This window comes from Dermochelys coriacea, chromosome 12, assembly GCF_009764565.3.
Source record: "Dermochelys coriacea isolate rDerCor1 chromosome 12, rDerCor1.pri.v4, whole genome shotgun sequence".
Lineage (NCBI taxonomy): Eukaryota > Metazoa > Chordata > Testudines > Dermochelyidae > Dermochelys > Dermochelys coriacea.
Genome location: NC_050079.1, coordinates 40,640,387 through 40,660,475, shown reverse-complemented (window position 1 = coordinate 40,660,475; position 20,089 = coordinate 40,640,387). Strand labels below are relative to the sequence as shown.

Below are 20,089 nucleotides of genomic sequence, written 5' to 3'. Positions count from 1 at the left end.
CACAGCATCCTCCTCCGCTTTCCTCTTGGCCCCTGGGGATTTCCAGTCCCCCTGGAAATGCCATTAGAGACTATCTGGGACTTCCCGAGCCCTGGGAGGTCAGCGCACAATGGGCCCGACACTAGCCCATCCTAGGCCGGGAGCGCTCAGAACTCCCACTCCTAGGGCGTGCCACTAATCGCAATGACAATATCCTGCAACGTGCAAATATGGCGGCGATATGTTTCTGGCACCGCTAAGCCCTTCCGCAGGCCGACCTGAGCCACCTTCCCAGGCAAGGAACGGAGCAGCCCCAAACCCAGGAGCAGTGAACAGCCGAATGGCAGGATTCCCCCGCAGGAAACACCGCAGCCCTGCTGGGCTACAGGCTGGGGACAGGCGAGAGAAGCGATTCCCAGGCGCCTGCCCCGGGGGGACAGCAAGGGCGAGTACCTGGCCCACTGTGCACTCCATGCCCCCCAGGAAGTCATCATCGTGTGTCCCGAGGCTGGAGTGCCCGTGACTGTCGTACACCTCGAACCGCAGCTTCTGCACTTCCTCGAAGTAATAGTCCACCGTGAAGACCTTGGAGAAGACGGGGTGCAGGTTGCTCTTGATGACCTCGCTCCTGTCCGCCTGGAGGCCAGAGGAGAATCAGGACCCAGCCCAGCAGCCCTGGAGACCAAGGGCCTCTCCTGATCCACAAAGCAGCCCCGGCAATAGCAGTGCAAGCTCCCCTCTCTCCTCACCTCATAGGGTGCCCTCCCCACCCGCCCACAGGGCTGGGGCACTGCCTCCAGGCCCCGAGCCTCTGCCACGGAGGCTGTCAGCTGGTGCCAACTGGCGTGGTGGGCTCAGAGATGGAGCCCCCTGTTCCCTGCCCCTTTTCACCCACAAGGCTGGGCCCTCAGGGCCTACAGCCCATACTGGGGGAGGGCCCGGTTCTGCACTCCACCGGGGCTCAGGCGCTCCGGATGAGATGGCCTCACTTACCAGCAGGGAGAGGGTTTTCCCAGCTGCCAGCGCCGCAAACTCCCCCTGGGCAAGGAGAGTCCAATGGTGCTCCCTGCCCACACCACCACCACTGGAGGGTGCTATGCCAGGTGGTCGGGGAGGACGGGGGCAGTAGGGGCACTATCCTGCCCTTTGTAATGTCCAAAGAGAAGCATAGTTTTTTCCACCACCTCTTCCCAGCAGATGAGAAGCGATTGGTTCTCCACATGTCAGACCTGGATGGCGCCCAGATGAACCTAGTCCCTGTTCAAGGGTCAGTGCCTACAGTGCCCTGAACCAGCCCTTGGCCCTGTGTGGGCCCGGCTCTGACAAGGGGCTTTGTTCTTTAACTGCTGCCGAAAACACAGCCGGGGAGCAAGACTTGAAAACGCAGGTTTTGTAGGGTCTACAAAAATAGCCATTTTAAAACCACGTCTCAGTTTGCAAGCGGCAGAATTCTTTGACATGCCCTGCACCGAGGGCTTTTCCCCTCTGAAGGATCCAAGTTCTACATTTGTTTTTAACGCAGTTCTAAACACGATTTGAATGTAGGGGAAAATGCAGGAGCAGAATCAAACCTTCAGCTCTGTCCCTCCCGCAGGAGCAAACCCAGTGTTTGTATGAACTGCCATGAACCGGAGCTCTCACACCGAGAGAGGAATTAACTCTGGGCTGCCGCTTTCTCTTGCTGCCCCCAATGTCCTGGCTTGGCAGCAGCTGGGCAGTGCCCCGATGTCCCCTCTGACACGCAAGCGGCTTCACACCCTGAGGCTTTGCCATCCCCCTCCCGGGAAGCCAGAGCAGGGCCCATGCCCAGCCGAGTCACTAGCCACCCCGGGATGCAGCAACTCCAGCGTCCCGGAAACCTGCACTTCTAAGGAAACTGAATAAAACGTCTCAAACCCCGCTGAACATGGACTCGTTAGTGTGGGGAATGCAGATGAGATGCTAATGAGCTACTCAATCATCAATGACTCTGGGAAGAGAGAGCTGCATGTGTCGCCAGTTCGCGTCTCAGGCCAGGGCCTGGGGTGTGCAGGGAGCTCTGGGTACTGAGCTCTAGGGCCACTGTTGGAGCGGGAGGGTATTTGTCCCAGTGATTCATCAGGGTGCGTCGTCCAGCCAGCCCTCCCCTCTCCGGTCTCTGGACTCAGCCTCCCATGGACTCCACCAAGGGGGCCACGCCCGCTGTTCTTTGTGGGGCAGCACCTCCTCCAAGCAATGGCCATGGCAGCTTTGCCACCCCCTCCCTGGAAGCTGAACAGGGCCCACGCCCCTCCGATTTATTAGCCACACCAGGGAGTCATGTCGCTGGTGGGGAGCACCCGATGTTACGGGTGAGAGGGGCGCTCGTTGCTCTGCCTTGCGGGCAGCGCCAAGTGCACTCGCCCATTACATGGGCACCAATTCCCCAGGCTGCTCAGGACCCACCCAATCAACGTGGGATCAGTCCTGTGCATGGAAATGGGCCAAGTGCCTGGGCCAAGATCTGCAGAGAAGGGGCCCAGGAAGCCCCAGAAGCTGTGCGGAGAGAGAACAGGATTCCCCAATAGGAGTGAGCCCTCTCCAGGGGAAAGGAGTTCCCTGCCCCTTTGTTCTCTGCTTGTATCCACTTCTTTTCCCCGGGCAGATGCCCCTCTAGCAGTCCCGTCAGCACAGTGGTGGGGGGCAGATGGGGACCCTGCAAACACTGGAGGACTGTGACCTGGATCCTCAGGCAACTCCCGGGGATACTGTAAACAGCAGACCCCCTGCCTCGGCCCAGCCAGCTTCCCGGGAGATGCTCTGGCACAAGTGAGCGGCACCCAGCTGTCACTGATTTCAGCCAGGCAGACTTCGGGACGGGGAACTGGTAGAAGGACCAATCTCCCATTCGCCAGCCAGCCCCTGGCTGTGGCCATGGGCTCTGAGCCCGGGTGGAAGGATGAATGCAGGATAGGGACCCTTCATGGATGTGCAGAAAGCCAGGGCGTGGAGGGCTCAGGCCCCACTGCCATGTCTTGACTAGCTGAGGCCCTGGGGTCCCAGGCAGGAATGGAACGGAGCTCAGCCATTGGCAGGGACTCTGCAGGACTGGAGCCTTTTGTCTCGGGATTATCAAGCTGCTGCCACAAATCTCTGTACCGGTGTCAGACTGCTGAACAGACACCACAATTTGACGGTTTAGAAGACTTAGCTGCAGTTTAAGTCCCCTGGCTGCTGTTCGGCTGTGGGATCGGCTGCACAGCACAGAAACCAGCATGCTTTGATCCTTCCCGGCACTTGCTATGCATCTGGCCACATTCACCCCCCACTCAGCTGCCCGCATCTGCCTCTCCTCACCACCTCTCATGCCTTCCAACAGAGCCCCGAGTTGGGAAATTGTCTAGCCCATTAATGCTTTATTCAGCATGCAGATCTGTGTCTTCTCAGGGGCACTGGGTGCAGATCCAGTGTCTGCCACGGGGCACAAGGTGCAGATCTGTATCTGCCATGGGGCATCGTGTGCAGATCCGTGTCTGCCCGGGGCATCGTGTGCAGATCTGTGTCTGCCCAAGGGCACGGGATGCAGATCCGTGTCTGCTCGGGAGCACCGAGTGCAGATTCCCCTGTGCAATGCTCCTACTGCACTCCATCACCCACACCCCCGTGCAGTGCTCCTGCCGCACCCCATCACCCACACCCCCGTGCAGTGCTCCTGCCGCACCCCATCACCCACACCCCTGTGCAGTGCTCCTGCCGCACCCCATCACCCACACCCCCGTGCAGTGCTCCCGCCACACCCCATCACCCACACCCCTGTGCAGTGCTCCTGCCGCACCCCATCACCCACACCCCCGTGCAGTGCTCCTGCCGCACCCCATCACCCACACCCCTGTGCAGTGCTCCTACCAAACCCCATCACACACACCTGTGCAGTATTCCTACCAAACACCATCACCCACACCGTGTGCAGTGCTCCCGCCACACCCCATCACCCACACCCCGTGCAGTGCTCCCGCCACACCCCATCACCCACACCCCCGTGCAGTGCTCCCGCCGCACCCCATCACCCACACCCCCGTGCAGTGCTCCTTCCGCACCCCATCACCCACACCCCCATGCAGTGCTCCTGCCACACCCCATCACACACACCTGTGCAGTGCTCCTACCAAACCCCATCACCCACACCCTGTGCAGTGCTCCTGCCACACCCCATCACCCACACCCTGTGCAGTGCTCCTCCCGCACCCCATCACCCACACCCCTGTGCAGTGCTCCTGCCACACCCCATCACCCACACCCTGTCCAGTGCTCCCGCCACACCCCATCACACATACCTGTGCAGTGCTCCTACCAAACCCCATCACCCACACCCTGTGCAGTGCTCCTGCCACACCCCATCACCCACACCCTGTCCAGTGCTCCCGCCACACCCCATCACCCACACCCTGTGCAGTGCTCCTCCCGCACCCCATCACCCACACCCTGTGCAGTGTTCCTGCTGCACCCTATCACACAAACCCTGTGCAGTGCTCCTGCCATACCCCATCACCCGCACCCTGTGCAGTGCTCCTGCCGCACCCCATCACACACACCCTGTGCAGTGCTCCTGCCGCACCCCATCACCCACACCCTGTGCAGTGCTCCTGCCACACCCCATCACCCACACCCCTGTGCAGTGCTCCTGCCATACCCCATCACCCGCACCCTGTGCAGTGCTCCTGCCGCACCCCATCACACACACCCTGTGCAGTGCTCCTGCCGCACCCCATCACCCACACCCTGTGCAGTGCTCCTCCCGCACCCCATCACCCACACCCCCGTGCAGTGCTCCCGCCACACCCCATCACACACCTGTGCAGTGCTTCTACCAAACCCCATCACCCACACCCTGTGCAGTGCTCCTGCCACACCCCATCACCCACACCCCTGTGCAGTGCTCCTGCCACACCCCATCACCCACACCCTGTGCAGTGCTCCTGCCGCACCCCATCACACACACCCTGTGCAGTGCTCCTGCTGCACCCCATCACCCACACCCCCATGCAGTGCTCCTGCAACACCCCATCACACACACCTGTGCAGTGCTCCTACCAAACCCCATCACCCACACCCTGTGCAATGCTCCGACCACACCCCATCACCCACACCCTGTGCAGTGCTCCCGCCACACCCCATCACACACACCTGTGCAGTGCTCCTACCAAACCCCATCACCCACACCCTGTGCAATGCTCCGACCACACCCCATCACCCACACCCTGTGCAGTGCTCCCGCCACACCCCATCACACACACCTGTGCAGTGCTCCTACCAAACCCCATCACCCACACCCTGTGCAGTGCTCCCGCCACACCCCATCACCCACACCCTGTGCAGTGCTCCTGCCGCACCCCATCACCCACACCCCTGTGCAGTGCTCCTGCCACACCCCATCACCCACACCTGTGCAGTGCTCCTACCAAACCCCATCACACACACCTGTGCAGTATTCCTACCAAACACCATCACCCACACCGTGTGCAGTGCTCCCGCCACACCCCATCACCCACACCCCGTGCAGTGCTCCCGCCACACCCCATCACCCACACCCCCGTGCAGTGCTCCCGCCGCACCCCATCACCCACACCCCCGTGCAGTGCTCCTTCCGCACCCCATCACCCACACCCCTGTGCAGTGATCCTGCCGCACCCCATCACCCAGACCCCCGTGCAGTGCTCCTGCTACACCCCATCACCCACACTCTGTGCAGTGCTCCCGCCACACCCCATCACACACACCTGTGCAGTGCTCCTACCAAACCCTATCACCCACACCCTGTGCAGTGCTCCTGCCGCACCCCATCACCCACACCCCTGTGCAGTGCTCCCGCCACACCCCATCACACACACCTGTGCAGTGCTCCTGCCGCACCCCATCACCCACACCCTGTGCAGTGCTCCTGCCACACCCCATCACCCACACCCCCATGCAGTTCTCCTGCCACACCCCATCACACACACCTGTGCAGTGCTCCTACCAAACCCCATCACCCACACCCCTGTGCAGTGCTCCCACCACACCCCATCACCCACACCCTGTGCAGTGCTCCTGCCACACCCCATCACCCACACCTGTGCAGTGCTCCTACCAAACCCCATCACCCACACCCTGTGCAGTGCTCCCGCCACACCCCATCACCCACACCCCCGTGCAGTGCTCCTGCCACACCCCATCACCCACACCCTGTGCAGTGCTCCTGCCACACCCCATCACCCACACCTGTGCAGTGCTCCTACCAAACCCCATCACCACACCCTGTGCAGTGCTCCCGCCACACCCCATCACCCACACCCCCGTGCAGTGCTCCTGCCACACCCCATCACCCACACCCTGTGCAGTGCTCCTGCCGCACCCCATCACACACACCCTGTGCAGTGCTCCTGCTGCACCCCATCACCCACACCCCCATGCAGTGCTCCTGCAACACCCCATCACACACACCCTGTGCAGTGCTCCCGCCACACCCCATCACCCACACCCTGTGCAGTGCTCCTGCCGCACCCCATCACACACACCTGTGCAGTATTCCTACCAAACACCATCACCCACACCGTGTGCAGTGCTCCCGCCACACCCCATCACCCACACCCCGTGCAGTGCTCCCGCCACACCCCATCACCCACACCCCCGTGCAGTGCTCCCGCCGCACCCCATCACCCACACCCCCGTGCAGTGCTCCTTCCGCACCCCATCACCCACACCCCTGTGCAGTGATCCTGCCGCACCCCATCACCCACACCCCCGTGCAGTGCTCCTGCTACACCCCATCACCCACACTCTGTGCAGTGCTCCCGCCACACCCCATCACACACACCTGTGCAGTGCTCCTACCAAACCCCATCACCCACACCCTGTGCAGTGCTCCTGCCGCACCCCATCACCCACACCCCTGTGCAGTGCTCCCACCACACCCCATCACACACACCTGTGCAGTGCTCCTGCCGCACCCCATCACCCACACCCTGTGCAGTGCTCCTGCCAAACCCCATCACCCACACCCCCATGCAGTTCTCCTGCCACACCCCATCACCCACACCCTGTCCAGTGCTCCCGCCACACCCCATCACCCACACCCCCATGCAGTGCTCCCGCCACACCCCATCACACACACCTGTGCAGTGCTCCTACCAAACCCCATCACCCACACCCTGTGCAGTGCTCCTGCCGCACCCCATCACCCACACCCCTGTGCAGTGCTCCCACCACACCCCATCACACACACCTGTGCAGTGCTCCTGCCGCACCCCATCACCCACACCCTGTGCAGTGCTCCTGCCAAACCCCATCACCCACACCCCCATGCAGTTCTCCTGCCACACCCCATCACCCACACCCTGTCCAGTGCTCCCGCCACACCCCATCACCCACACCCCCATGCAGTGCTCCCGCCACACCCCATCACCCACACCCCCGTGCAGTGCTCCTGCCACACCCCATCACCCACACCCCCGTGCAGTACTCCTGCCACACCCCATCACCCACACCCTGTCCAGTGCTCCCGCCACACCCCATCACCCACACCCCCATGCAGTGCTCCTGCCACACCCCATCACCCACACCCTGTGCAGTGCTCCCGCCACACCCCATCACCCAAACCCCGTGCAGTGCTCCTGCCGCACCCCATCACCCACACCCCTGTGCAGTGCTTCCTGCCACACCCCATCACCCACACCCTGTGCAGTGCTCCTGCCGCACCCCATCACCCACACCCCCGTGCAGTGCTCCTGCTGCACCCCATCACCCACACCCTGTGCAGTGCTCCTGCCACACCCCATCACCCACACCCTGTGCAGTGCTCCCGCCACACCCCATCACCCACACCCCCGTGCAGTGTTCCTGCCACACCCCATCACCCACACCTGTGCAGTGCTCCTGCCGCACCCCATCACCCACACCCTGTGCAGTGTTCCTGCTGCACCCTGTCACACAAACCCTGTGCAGTGCTCCTGCTGCACCCCACACCTTTGTGCAGTGCTCCTGCTGCACCCCAGCACCCACACCCTGTGCAGTGCTCCTGATGCACACTGTGACACAAAGCTGGGGTGAAAACAATGAACACCCCAGGGACCAGGGAATGGCGAGTTCCTCTGAGCGACGGGCCCCAGAGGAAGTTGCTTCTTCCAGCAGACGTGCTTTCAAGGCAAGAAGCAGGTGGGGCAGAGTCCAGAGTAAACACAACTCGCGTTCTAACAGAAAACACGGTGAAACACGTCCCAACCGTACCAGAGTTTGAGCAAGTAATTCCAGATTTCTGGTCACAGGGCAAGCCCAGGCCCCCGCAATTGAGATGAAATTGCTGCAGAGGACCGTGTGTCGTAATGCTACACAACACACAGCTGGAAATGCTCCACAGAGCCACCTGGGTACTGAGAAGCATCAGAGCGGAGCTGGAGATGTCCCGTTCTGGCCAGGCGTGAATGCTGCCACGGGAGGGAAAGTACCCAAAGGTGACATCGGCAATCAATACATGATGCAGAAAGCACAAAAGCCACCAAAACCACATGACATTCTGGCTTGTCCTTGGCCCAAGGTTGGAGCGGATCTGTGTGAATTCAATGGAAAGGATCATCTCTTATCCAGGGACACCGCTCATGGTGCTCATTGAACTGTGGCAATGGGATCATGGTGAAAATCACTACAGGTGGACAAAGAGTAGCGACAATTCACAAGGGGCTTCTCTCAGCAACTCTCTGAGCTCTCAGTCCAAGCGCTCTGTGTGGAGCCCACACTGAGTCCAGGCAAAAGGGTTAGCAGAAAAGTCAGTCCAGATAACAAAGCCCTGGCAGACTCGAGCTGAGCCATCGTTAGAATATTGCAACACACCACACGGTGCTTCATTGCGAGCGCCAGTCCCCGGGCTCATGGCTAGCAGGACAAAAACCTGAGTGCCAACGGACGTTTTTCCTAATATCAAACCTCAGTCTCCCTTGCTGCCGATTAAGCCCATCACTTCTTGTCCGGCCTTCAGTGGACACAGAGAACAACTGACCCCGTCCTCTTTAGAGCAGCCCCTCACCGATTTGAGGACTTACCGGGTCCCCGCTTAGTTTTCTTTTCTCAGAACTAAACATCCCCAGTATTTTAACCTTACCCCACAGGTCAGGGTTTCTAAACCTTTTCTCGTTTCTGTTGCTCTCCTCTGGACTCTTCCAAATTTCTCCACATTTTCCTAAAGTGCAGCGCCCAGGACTGGACACAGTACCCCAGCTGGAGCCTCACCAGGCCAAGTTGAGCAGGACAATGACCTCCCATGTCTTATACACAACATGACTGTTAACACACCCCGAAATTATATTGGCCTTTTTTGCAGCTGCGTCACATTGTCGACTCAGATTCAATGTGTGATCCGAACTAACCCCCAGATCCCTTTTCAGAAACACCACCACTTCGCCAGTTATTCCCCTGTACATTTGCTTTTCCTTCCTAAGTGCAGTGCTTTGCACTTCTCTTTATTGCATTTCATCTTGTTGGTTTCAGACCAAGTGTCCAATGTGTCAAGGTGATTTTGAATTCTAATCCTGCCCTCCAAAGTGCTTGCACTTCCTCCCAGCTTGATGTCATCTGCACACTGTGTAAGCACACTCTCCACTCCATTATCCAAGTTATCAATGAAAATATTAAATAGTGCTGAACACAGGACTGACCCCTGCAGGATCCACTCCCAGTTCAATAGTGAGCCATTGATAACTACTCTTTGAGTAAAAAGAAAAGGAGGACTTATGGCACCTTAGAGACTAACAAATTTATTTGAGCATAAGCTTTTGTGAGCTACAGCTCACCGATCTTTCAACTACTTGTGCATCCACCTTCTTGTAATTTCATCTAGAGCACATTTCCCTTGTTTCCTTATGAAAATGTCACACAGAATGGTGTCAGAAATCACATCTACTGTCACATCCCCCACATCTGTAGGTCAGTAACCCTGGCAAAGAAGGAAATCAGGTTGCTTTGGCACGATCTGTTCTGGACAAATCCATGACTGTTATTCTTTATAATCCTGTTATCCTCCAGGTGCTTCCACACTGATTGCTTACTAATTTGTTCCAGGTATCAAGATTAGGTTGACCAGTCTATAATACTTCAGGTCCCTTTTGTTCCCCTTTCTAAAGCTAGGTGCTATGTTTGCCCTTCTCCTGTCCTCTGGGACCTTACCCATTCTCCATGAGTCCTCGTAGATCATTGGTAATGGTTCTCAGATTGCTTCAGCTAGTTCCTTAAGTATCCTAAGGTGAATTTCATCAGACCCTGCCAACTTGAATACATCTAACTTATCTAAATATTGTTTAACCTGTTCTTTCCCTATTCTGGCTTGTGTTCCTTCCCCCTTGTTCTTAATATTAATTACGTTGAATATCTGGTCACCATTAAGCTTTTTAGTGAAGACTGAAGCAAAATAGGCAGTAAGTAGCTCAGACTGCTTGATGTCACCAGTTCTTAGATCTCCTTCCCCGCTAAGTAGAGGACCTCCACTTTCCTTTGTCTTTCTCTTGCTCCTATGGTATTTAAAGAAATTTTATGTCCCTTGCTAGGTTTAACTCATTTTGTGCCTTAGCCCTTCTGATTATTGTCCCTACATGCGGGTTCTGTTCTTTTGTGCTGCTCCTTAGCAATTTGTCCATGTTTCGGCTTTTTGTAGGATCCTTTTGTGCTTTTCAGGTCATTCAGGAGCTCCTGATTCAGCCATTCTGGCCTCTGACTAGTCTTTCTGTCTTTCCTTTGCATCGAGATAGTTTGAAGCTGTGCCTTTAATACTGTCTCCTTGAGAAACTGCCAGCTCTCCTGATCTCCTATATCCCTTAGATATTCTCCCCATGGGACCTCACCTACCAGTTCTCTGAGTTGGTTAAAGTGTGCTTTTTTGAAGTCCATTGTCCTTATTCTGCTGCTCTCACACCTTCCTTTCCTGAGAATCATAAAAACGACCATTTCATGGTCATTTTCACCCAAATTGCATTCAGCTTTCAGATTCACAGCCAACTCCCCTGTTGGTCAGACTCAATCCTAAAATGGCGGCACCAGGTTACTTCCTCCAGGTGCTGCAACAAAAAGTTGTGCCCACTATATTCCAAGAACTTACTGGACATTGTGTGTTTTGTACGACTTTTCCAACTGCGAACACCAAACCAACTTTTTGAGCCAAAGGCAATTAATCATGAAGTAGTTACAGAAGAGCTAATACCAGGAAACTAGCACAAAAGAAACATTACAATGAGAATGTCCAACAGTTATGAGATTCAAATTTCAGATTCAACATTCAGATTTCAAAACAGAAAGAGGCCAGCAATCTGCCAAGGTGACAGCTCTAACATCTGTCCTGTGTTATACCCACGGGGACGGCCTCCCCCCCCGTCCCACACCGTACCCACGGTGATGGCTCCGCCCCCCAGTCCCACGCCGTACCCACAGTGACAGCTCCACCCCCGTCCCATGCCGTACCCACGCTGACGGCTCCACCCTCCCATCCCACGCCGTACCCACAGTGATGGCTCCGCCCTTCTGTCCCACGCCGTACCCACGCTGACAGCTCCCCCCCATCCCACACTGTACCCACGGTGACGGCTCCGCCCCCCAGTCCCACGCCGTACCCATGGTGATGGCTGTACCACCTCGCCTATGTCACAACCAGGTCTGAGGTGAGTCCTAGTGGAGGAACAGAAGCCTCCTGGACGGAGGACAGGGCACGCACACCCATCCCATCCCAGGGAACGCCAAACACCAGAAGCAGCACATAGGGGCTCCAGGGGGCAGAGCCCCCTGGCCGGCCCATCTCAGTGCAGCCGCAGCAGCAGGAGGACTAGACGTGGCTGTGTGCTCCAGGAGCCCATCGGTGGTGGTTGCAGACGACATCCTGCGTGCGTACCCTGGCCTGACGGCTCTGGCTGCGTGGTCTATCAGCTGGCCAGGTTCGTTGGGGCGGGGGGGGGGGCTTTTTTAGCCAACTTCATATTTTATTGGCCCTTGATTTGCCAGGTGAAGGCGGGGCCCCGTGGGGGTGTAATAGCAATCCCTGAAGCCAGGAGGCGCCAGTCCAGCTGTGTGATGGGGTGACCCTGCGCCGTGCCACGAGGCAGGGGGTGGGATACACAGGCCAGTCTCTCCCCAGGGTTGCTGTCGGGCCCTGGTTCCAGAGGGGACTGGCGGGGCGGCGGGGAGCAGCGGGGCTCCGGGGGCAGGGGTGTTGGCTGGAGCCCGAGTCCCTGTGTACCGCAGGAAGGGCTCAGTGTACGTTTTCTCATGCGCTGAGCCATGCCGGCAGAAGGAACGGCGCGGCCTCCCACACACCAACCCCCTGCCAGCTCTGAGTCAACAGAACAACTTCCTGGGGAAGGCACCCTGCCAGGACAGCCCCAGCCCCAGAGCCCGGGTCCCAGATCAACCCTGGGGAGCGCAGAATGGCTTCCAGGGGGCAGCACCACCCCTGCCATCACCTCCAGGCACTGAGAGCCACAGACCTGCTGCCTCCCTCGCCCGCCGAGAGAATTCGGCAGGGGCAGGGCCTCTGCAAAGCCCCAACCACCACCTAGCGCCAACAGGGAGCCCGCAGCTCCAGCCTGGCCACGCTGCTGGGCTGGGTGAGCCATGGCACCAACCTGACCCCTCTCAGGCTCAGCACCAGTCCCAGCAACACTGCCACCCGCCCCATGGTCATGGAGAAGGTGGGAAGGGGGGTCTGCAGGTACCAGGCTCAGCACTGGACTGTGGCCTATGGGCAGCAGGGTGTGCATGGCACGTTGCATCCCCAGCTGCCTCATTGCCCCCTGGCACCACAGTCCCCCATCTCCTGCTGGTGGCAGCCCCAGGAGCAGGGGCAGTCCGGGTTATTTCCAGCACAGATTGCAAAGGGCCCTGGTGGGGATGGAGACCCAGTTGTGATGCTGTGGGACCTGGGTGATATTTCCTTGGCTAAAGTGGTTGTGTCCCGTGTGCTGTTTGCACAAACAACCCCCTAGGGCTGGGGTCTGGGAGGCCCGCGATGGGCGCACCCCAGCAGGGCTGACTGCAGGTGTCTGACAACAGCTGGACCCTGCAGACAGGCCCAGGCATCCACCAGAGAGGGAGTTTTGCCCCTGTGCAATATGAGCAAGGAGCTCCCAATGCGCCCGAGGGGTCAGCTGGGGCAACAGGGGGACACTGGGACCCAGGTGAATCAGCTGCAAAGTCCCCAGGCTCAGACACTCTTCTTGTGGTGACGCCCCAAGAATCCATCGCTCACATTCACCCAGTGTCACATGATAGGTAATTAATAATCATTAATTAGCATCTCCATTAGCCCTAGCAGCTCCATGGTGAGGCAGGGTGGTGAAGCTATCCCAGTATGACCGATGTGGAAACTGAGGCACAGAGAGAGGATGGGACCTACAGGTTCATGCATCGATTGTTTAGGCCACAGGGGCTCATTAGCCTCGTCCAGGCTGACCCTGCATGGCACAGGCTGCCGGCCTCAGAGCTGGGAGCTGAACCCGGGTCGGCCCCCTGCCTCCCAGTCTCTGCTCGCTCTGCCAGGCAGGAGTGAGCGCAGGCAGGCTGGGCCCCCTGTGTGCCCCGCACTCCGGCACGTAGCGCAGCGTGCCCCGCACCCCCAGCCACGAGAGGTGGCAAAAAAGCCTCAGTGCTGCTAAAAACAGTCCCACCGCAGAGCGATGGGGCAGGCGTGTGATCAAATCCAGCCTAAGCCGGGCTCAAGGGACAGGGTTAGTAGGGATCATGGGAGCGGGAGGGTCTGCCTGATGCTCCTTTCCCTCCCTCTTCAACCAGGCTCAGAAAGCAGCAATGCCTTGCGCCCGGGGCAGGAGCCTGTGAACCAGCGCTCCTGGCTCTGTCACTGACTGCGGGCAAGGTCATGACCCTCTCTATGCCTCTGTTTCCCTCTCTGCATCTGCCTTGGGGGGCTGTGAGCCTTGAGGAGCTCATGCTGACAAGGCCCTGGGCTGAATGGCTAAGCAGGGCTCTCGCCACTTGCCACAGCCTGCCCATGGGACCCAGTGTGTGTGCCTCAGCCCCCGCCCGGGTGCTGGGGCGGGACTCGCTCCTCAGTGTGGACAGGGCTGACATGGGGACGTCCCCTCAGATGTGGCACCAGGCTGGGGCCTCTGCAATCACAGTGGGTCTCTGGCGAAGCAGTGTTGCAGTCCCTAACAGGGAACACCAGCTAGTTAACCACCCCCTGGTCCCAGTGCACTTGGGGGTGGGGAAGCGTGGACATGCCCCCCCCCCCACACACCTGGACACACCTGGTCAGCAGCAGCTCAGTGCAGCCTGCCCCAGCTCTCAGGGAATCAGCCGTGAGAACCAGCTCTGGGAATCTGGCCTTTTTCCGACGGCAGGCAGCAATTCCCTGAACACACCGGCAATCAGGGCCAGGTAGGGTGACCAGATGTCCCTATTTTATAGGGACAGTCCTGATATATGGGGCATGTTCTTCTATAGGCACCTATTACCCCCCACCCCCTGTCCCGATTTTTCACACTTGCTGTCTGGTCACCCTAGGGCCAAGCTATTGAGTAAATCCCAGGGACAATTCCCAGCACGCATGGATGTGAAATTCCAGCTCCGTGTGTTGTGCCCGGACCCGGCGGACACATGGGATCGTTCCCGGCTCCGGACAGGATGAGCAGAACTCTCTGGATCAAGCCTCCAGGAGCAGGTCAAAATGGACGTGCCACGAATGTGCCCCTGTGGTCACTCTGAACCCGGGACCGTGATCCCCATTGGCAGGGAATGGCCATGAAAAGAGCATCCAGGGGAAGCTGTTCTCAGCACAAACATCCCCCCAGCTCTGCTTCCAAGGCTGCGGGGGGTGGGGTGGGGGGGAAGCAATGGGGAAGGAAAACTCCCCCTGCGCTCATGTGGTTCCCCCACTTCGGATGTTCAAACCCAGCTGTTTGTGTTCATAGAGTGCAGGAGGGATTCAAAGCAACCCTGCAAGTGCCTGGGAATGTAAGGGTTTGCACAAGGCTTGGAAGGTGGGGGGGGGCCCATAGGTCCCTCACACCCATGCGGAGCGTCTACACGTCTACTGTTTGCAACAGTGCAGCAATGTCGTGTGGAGAAGCCCCATGTGTGTGCCGCCCGCAGTGCAGGGATCTGACTCCGGCTTAGCCCCTCTGGGACCCATGCCGAATGGATCCAGAACACCGGGTGTTTCAAAATGTTCCAAGGCCACAAAGTGCCTGGGGGAGAGGGGAAAGAGGCTGCTCAAATGTGGAATTCTCAGCCCCAAAGAAGCGTGTTTGCATCCAGACCCGTCCCCCCGAACATTGATGAAAATTCCTGTTCCGCGTTTGGTGAGAAGTCCCTTGGCCCAGCCCTGACTAGAGCCCCTCGGGGTACATGCTGAGCCCTGTTCCCCTGGCTGTCCCGAGCCCGCAGCCCATGGGCACACCCAGCAGTGTAAGCACCGTGCATGCGGCCAGGCCAATACAAACACCAAGAGGCCTCCCCTCCTGCCCGCACCCAGCCCCGTGCTGGCCCCACCGCCTGCGCCTCCCACCTACCTCCATCCACTGGCCCTGGGACTGCATGAGCAGCACCACACAGGGGTCCGACTTGTTGAGCGTGTCCCGGTCGAGCAGGTGTTTGCAGCTGACCCGTAGCTCTACTTTGGAGACGCAGGTGGCAGAGACCACCCCCAGGGAGGACTGGGATGCCAGGTCCGGGATCTCGTTCATCCTGGCCGAGGGGATGGGCGGGGTCCTTGCTCGGAGGAGTCGGTGGTGGGATGGACCGGCAGAAGAACGTGGCGTTAAGATCTGGACTTGCAGGCAAAGGGCATCCGGGGCTGTGATGGGTGGAGACCGGACGCAGAGGCAGCCCCGGGAAGAGTTATGGGATGGGGGCTCGTTCCAGCCAGGCAGCAGCAAGCTCAGAGGAGAGCAGCCTCTCGGGGCGGCCGTCAGGGAATCTCCCGTTAGACGAGGCCTGGGCGTCGGGCTGGGCACCGAGCCCTGTGGCAGAGAAGGAGCTCAGGTGAGGAGGGGCCAGCTGCCAGCACAGCCCCAGTTAGCAGGTGGCTTCTGATTTGTTCCTCACTGTCACTGGAGTCTCTGAAACCTGCACCTCATGACTGTGACCTGCAGGAGGCGCTGCCACCTCCAGAGCCCGCCGCCAGCCAGCTGCCAAAGGAGGCCAGTCAGGGTTTCTCGCCCCTGCGGATACTGACGAGTGAGGGAGGGTCGTTCTTCCCCTCAGGCGGAGCCTGGAGGCTGCTGGATCCCACAGCCCTGCTCAGCACTGGCCCCGGCTGACCCGGGGACACCGAATGCAGCACGTGGGCCGCCACCGTCCCCTCTCCCGGCTTTGAGTCGCGGCGTGTCCTGGCAAACGGTGGTCCCGCTTCACGCTCCTATCGCCTCGTGGCCAGCGGGGAAGGCTAAGCCGCTGCTTTCATCGCGGGGAGGAAGCCGGGAGAGAAGCAGGCTGGGAGGTCGATGGGCTCGGCTGCAAAGTCAACAGCTAAATGGAACCCCCCAAAACCGTCTCGAGTGGGCCGCGAGGCTGGCGGCCTGGCCAAGGGGGTCGCCGGAGGAGGCCTGGACGTTCTGAGGAAAGATGAAATGTCCAGGGGCGTCTGGGCCTAGGAGCGGGAGGCTCCTCCGGGCAGAGGGTGAAGGAGGGATCCCCTGTTTGGCCTGGGTCAGTGTCTCTTGTTGGATGGCTCGATGAGCACTGGGTTCCTTGCGGGGGGACAGGCGCTGGGGTCACTCAGCAGGGTCACCTGCAAGGTTCAAGGGCACAGACAGGTTGGAGAAAGGCCAGGGCCCTGGGAGGGGAGATGATCTCTAAGCACAGCCCCCTCTTCCCCCATGCACACTCCGGGAGCGGGAGGGAGGGACCATCGGCGCAGGGGAGGGAAGGATCTGAATGGAAAGGAGAGAACCCTGCACCCAGCCCCCTCCGGGATCTGCCAGCGCCATGTGACCGTGGCACGCCAGCCTCTCCTGGCAGGGGCAGGGCGGCGTGGCTCAGCACAGATGCCCCAGAAGAGAAGGGAGGGGGCAGGTTGTGTGAGTGCCAGTGAGACGCTGATGGCAAGGATTCAAATCCACCCTGCTGAACAACAAGGAGCAGGAGCTGGCGTGTGACAGCTCCTCCCGGCAGGCCGCCCACGTGGGAGCCACGTGCGGGACCCCCCTCCACCAGGCCCTCGGGGGGAACAACCCAAGCCGGGCCGCCCGCCAGGGAGCCGCAGGACAGGCCAGTTCTGCCTGGGGCTCCTTGTCCCATTCTGCCCAGGCCAGAGAATCCACCGCTGTCCAGCCAGCCTAAGAGCACGGACCTCCCAGGGCACCCCCCACCCCCAGGGGCTCCCTAACACACAGACCACCCTGCCGAGCGGCGAAACCCAGGGTGTTGCTAGGCGAGCCCAGGAAGCTCTCCTCCCTCCCCACAAGTTGCCATGAGGCTCGGCGGAGGGAACGGCTGGCACGGCTCTTCTGTGCGCTGAGATCGCTGAGGGCATCTTGGAAAGACGCTCCCCCCCCCGGGGCACGGATGCCCTGGCCTTGAACTCGGCGACGCCTGGGTTAAAATCCCGGCACACATCCCACGTGACAGGGAGCCCTGTCTCCTGGGGACACGCAGTTCCCTCCCGAAATCACCACAAAACTGATCACCACAGTCTCTGCCCAAGAGGGGCCCAGGGCTGGGACATCAGGAGGCTGCGGGGCAGGCGTGAGGAGCACTGGCAGAGCTGTGGGGGCAGGGTTGGAGTAGCAGGGGGCTGCGGGTCGGGAGTGAGGGGCGTTGACAGAGCTGTGTGGGGAGACCAGGGCTGAGATTGGGGGGGCACTGCAGGTTGGCCTGGGTAGAGTTGCCCGGGGTCTGCAGGTACCTCCCCGATGAAGGAAGCCTGGAGCCTTCCAACCTCACTCCCAGAGCAGGCACTTGGGTGAGCTGAGAGCGAGCGGGTGCAGGAGCCCCAGCTCAGGGAAACCAGCTCTCCAGCTGGGCAGGAGCCATTTCCCGGGCAAAGCGGAGCCCTCAGAGGGCAGGAGACAGGAGAGGTCCCTGGCCAGGGCCCTGCGTACATGGGGAGGGACAGAGAAGGTGTGATGGGGGGGAGAACAGCTGGTGGGGATGAGCCACTTGGGGCCACAGTGACTGGCTCTGGCTCCAGCTCGCCCGTGCTGGGCGCCGGGGAACACCAGGCAGCTGGCTGGAGCCAGAGGGACCCGCGGTGCCCACTTCATGGGTCCCAGGGGCCACAACCTGCCCCTGGGAGGTGCTCCTGGGGACCACGGTCCTGCTGGTTCTCCGGGTTAGTCCTTGCTCCCTGCAGGGGCTGTGGGAACCTTCGTGAGGCCGCAGTCCCCCGGGGCCAGGGCCAGCACAGTCTTTGCCAGAGCCCGGGACGCGAGGCGAACGCTGTGTGCAGCCAGGGCTCTCAGGCACCGGCACCGGAGCGGTTCCGGCAGGGCCCAGCAGCTGGGAGCCGGGGGAGTGAGGGGGAGAGGGGCTGGGACGAGCAGGATACTGACCGACGGCAGAGAGCTGCAGCGGGAGGGCACCTGCCTCTCCGCCCCTTCTTACCGCCCCTCCCCTGGGGACAGTGCCCCTGCCCTCCCCCGGGTAACCCAGCCAGCGCTGGGGGCGAGCTCCCTTTCCTTCCCTCCCCGCCTCCGCCGCACGAAGGCTTCAGTCAGACTCACCCCCGGTCACGCTGCTGCTAGGGGAAGCCACATTGGGAGTGGGGACCCTTCAGATCAAAGTGTCCAGCTCAGCCAAGCCCCTGCTCCCTTCAGACCTCCTCATGTAACCACCGGGGTCTCACTCCCCCCCCCACGCCTCCTCATGTAACCACCAGGGTCCCGCTCCCCCCCCACGCCTCCTCATGTAACCACCAGGGTCCCGCTCCTTCCCCCACCTCCCCGTGTACCCACCGGGGTCCTGCTTCCCACCCCCACGCTTCCCCATGTAACCATCAGGTCCCGCTTCCCCCCACACGCCTCCCCGTGTATCTGGGGGATGCCCCAGGAGTGGGCTGTGCCTTGGGCTCGGCAGGACCTTGGCCGAGGGCTTTGCTACTCGTGGCCATTCCCAGAGCCCAGTGGGCTGCATGGACCTGGCTCTCCAGGGGCAGACCTGGCTGTGGCTCCACACTGCTCCATCACCCTTCTAGGGGTTGCCAAAGTGCCCCTCAGCCTGGCGCCTGGCCCAGCCCCCCATGCAGACTCCACTGCAGTCGGGATCTGAATGGTTTCGCTGGCCCTTGTCTGTGCCCAGCTGGCACAAGAGGATGCGCTCGGCATTTCCCCCTCGCTCACTGGGGAAACATGAATGACGGGGACCCCGCAGGACAGGGAGAGGCAAAGGGTCTCTTCCAGCCCCAAGCCCCCTGCCCTTGGCACCCAGCAGCAGTCAGTGGCTTTCACACCATTGTGGGGGGGAGGTGGGTATGTATGGCACCTTCCTGGACACACGCGCTTGCTCACTCCTGCACACACTTAGTTTGGGCTCGGACCCAGAGCAGTGCCGTGCCACTTGGCGCCCGTCGTTCACAGATTCGCCAAGTCGGAGGCTGTGGCTCTTTGTGCCAAGTGGCAGCTGCTGCCAAAGTTCGCTGGGAAAGTTCTGTGGGCAGTGGCCCATTGCCCTGGCATACGGCATTTGCCAAAGCCCCGTGAGCCTCCCCCTGCCAGCTGCACCCGCCCGGCAACTCCCTGACTCCTTCGCAGCCCCGCTCACAGACGGGGATCCCTCTGTCCCAGCCCCCTGTTCAGCGCACCCCCCCCGCTCACCTGCTTGTTGGCCCCAGTGTGCCAGCCTCACTTCTCTCTGCGCTGCTCCCGCACCCAGCGAGCGCTCACACCAGGAGCATCCTCTGCCAGCCTGAGCCACCGTGCTGCCTGCCACCTCCACAGCCTCTGACTCAAGCTGCAGTTCATAAGTAAAACCCTAAGAGGGAGACTAGTAGCAACTTTTAACTGCTTCGCTGCCAGCCCCAGTGCTGCGCTGCCAGGCTCAGAGCAGAACTCAGCTCTGCAGAGTGGCCGGCCAAAGAACATTTCCATCAGCTGGATGGATCCAAGCCACCGGGACCTGATCAATGCACCCTCGGGGACTTGAGGAACAGCGGACGCAATCACAGAACTGTTAGCAGTTACCTTTGAGGACT

The 20,089-nt window shown here is 60.2% G+C and overlaps 1 protein-coding gene across 1 annotated transcript in view; it reads right to left on the bottom strand.

Annotated features, from left to right (window-relative positions):
* CPNE7 (copine 7) overlaps positions 1-19,857 on the bottom strand; it is a 46,365-nt gene extending 26,508 nt beyond the window's left edge. Inside the window, exons 1-3 of the mRNA XM_038368701.2 lie at positions 19,713-19,857; positions 15,471-16,690; positions 433-615 (exon numbers count right to left, since the gene is read on the bottom strand). Of these exons, the coding sequence (XP_038224629.1) occupies positions 433-615; positions 15,471-15,644 (357 nt within the window). The 5' untranslated portion in view covers positions 15,645-16,690; positions 19,713-19,857. The remainder of the gene's footprint in view (positions 1-432; positions 616-15,470; positions 16,691-19,712) is intronic.
* Between the last annotated feature and the right edge of the window lie 232 nt (positions 19,858-20,089).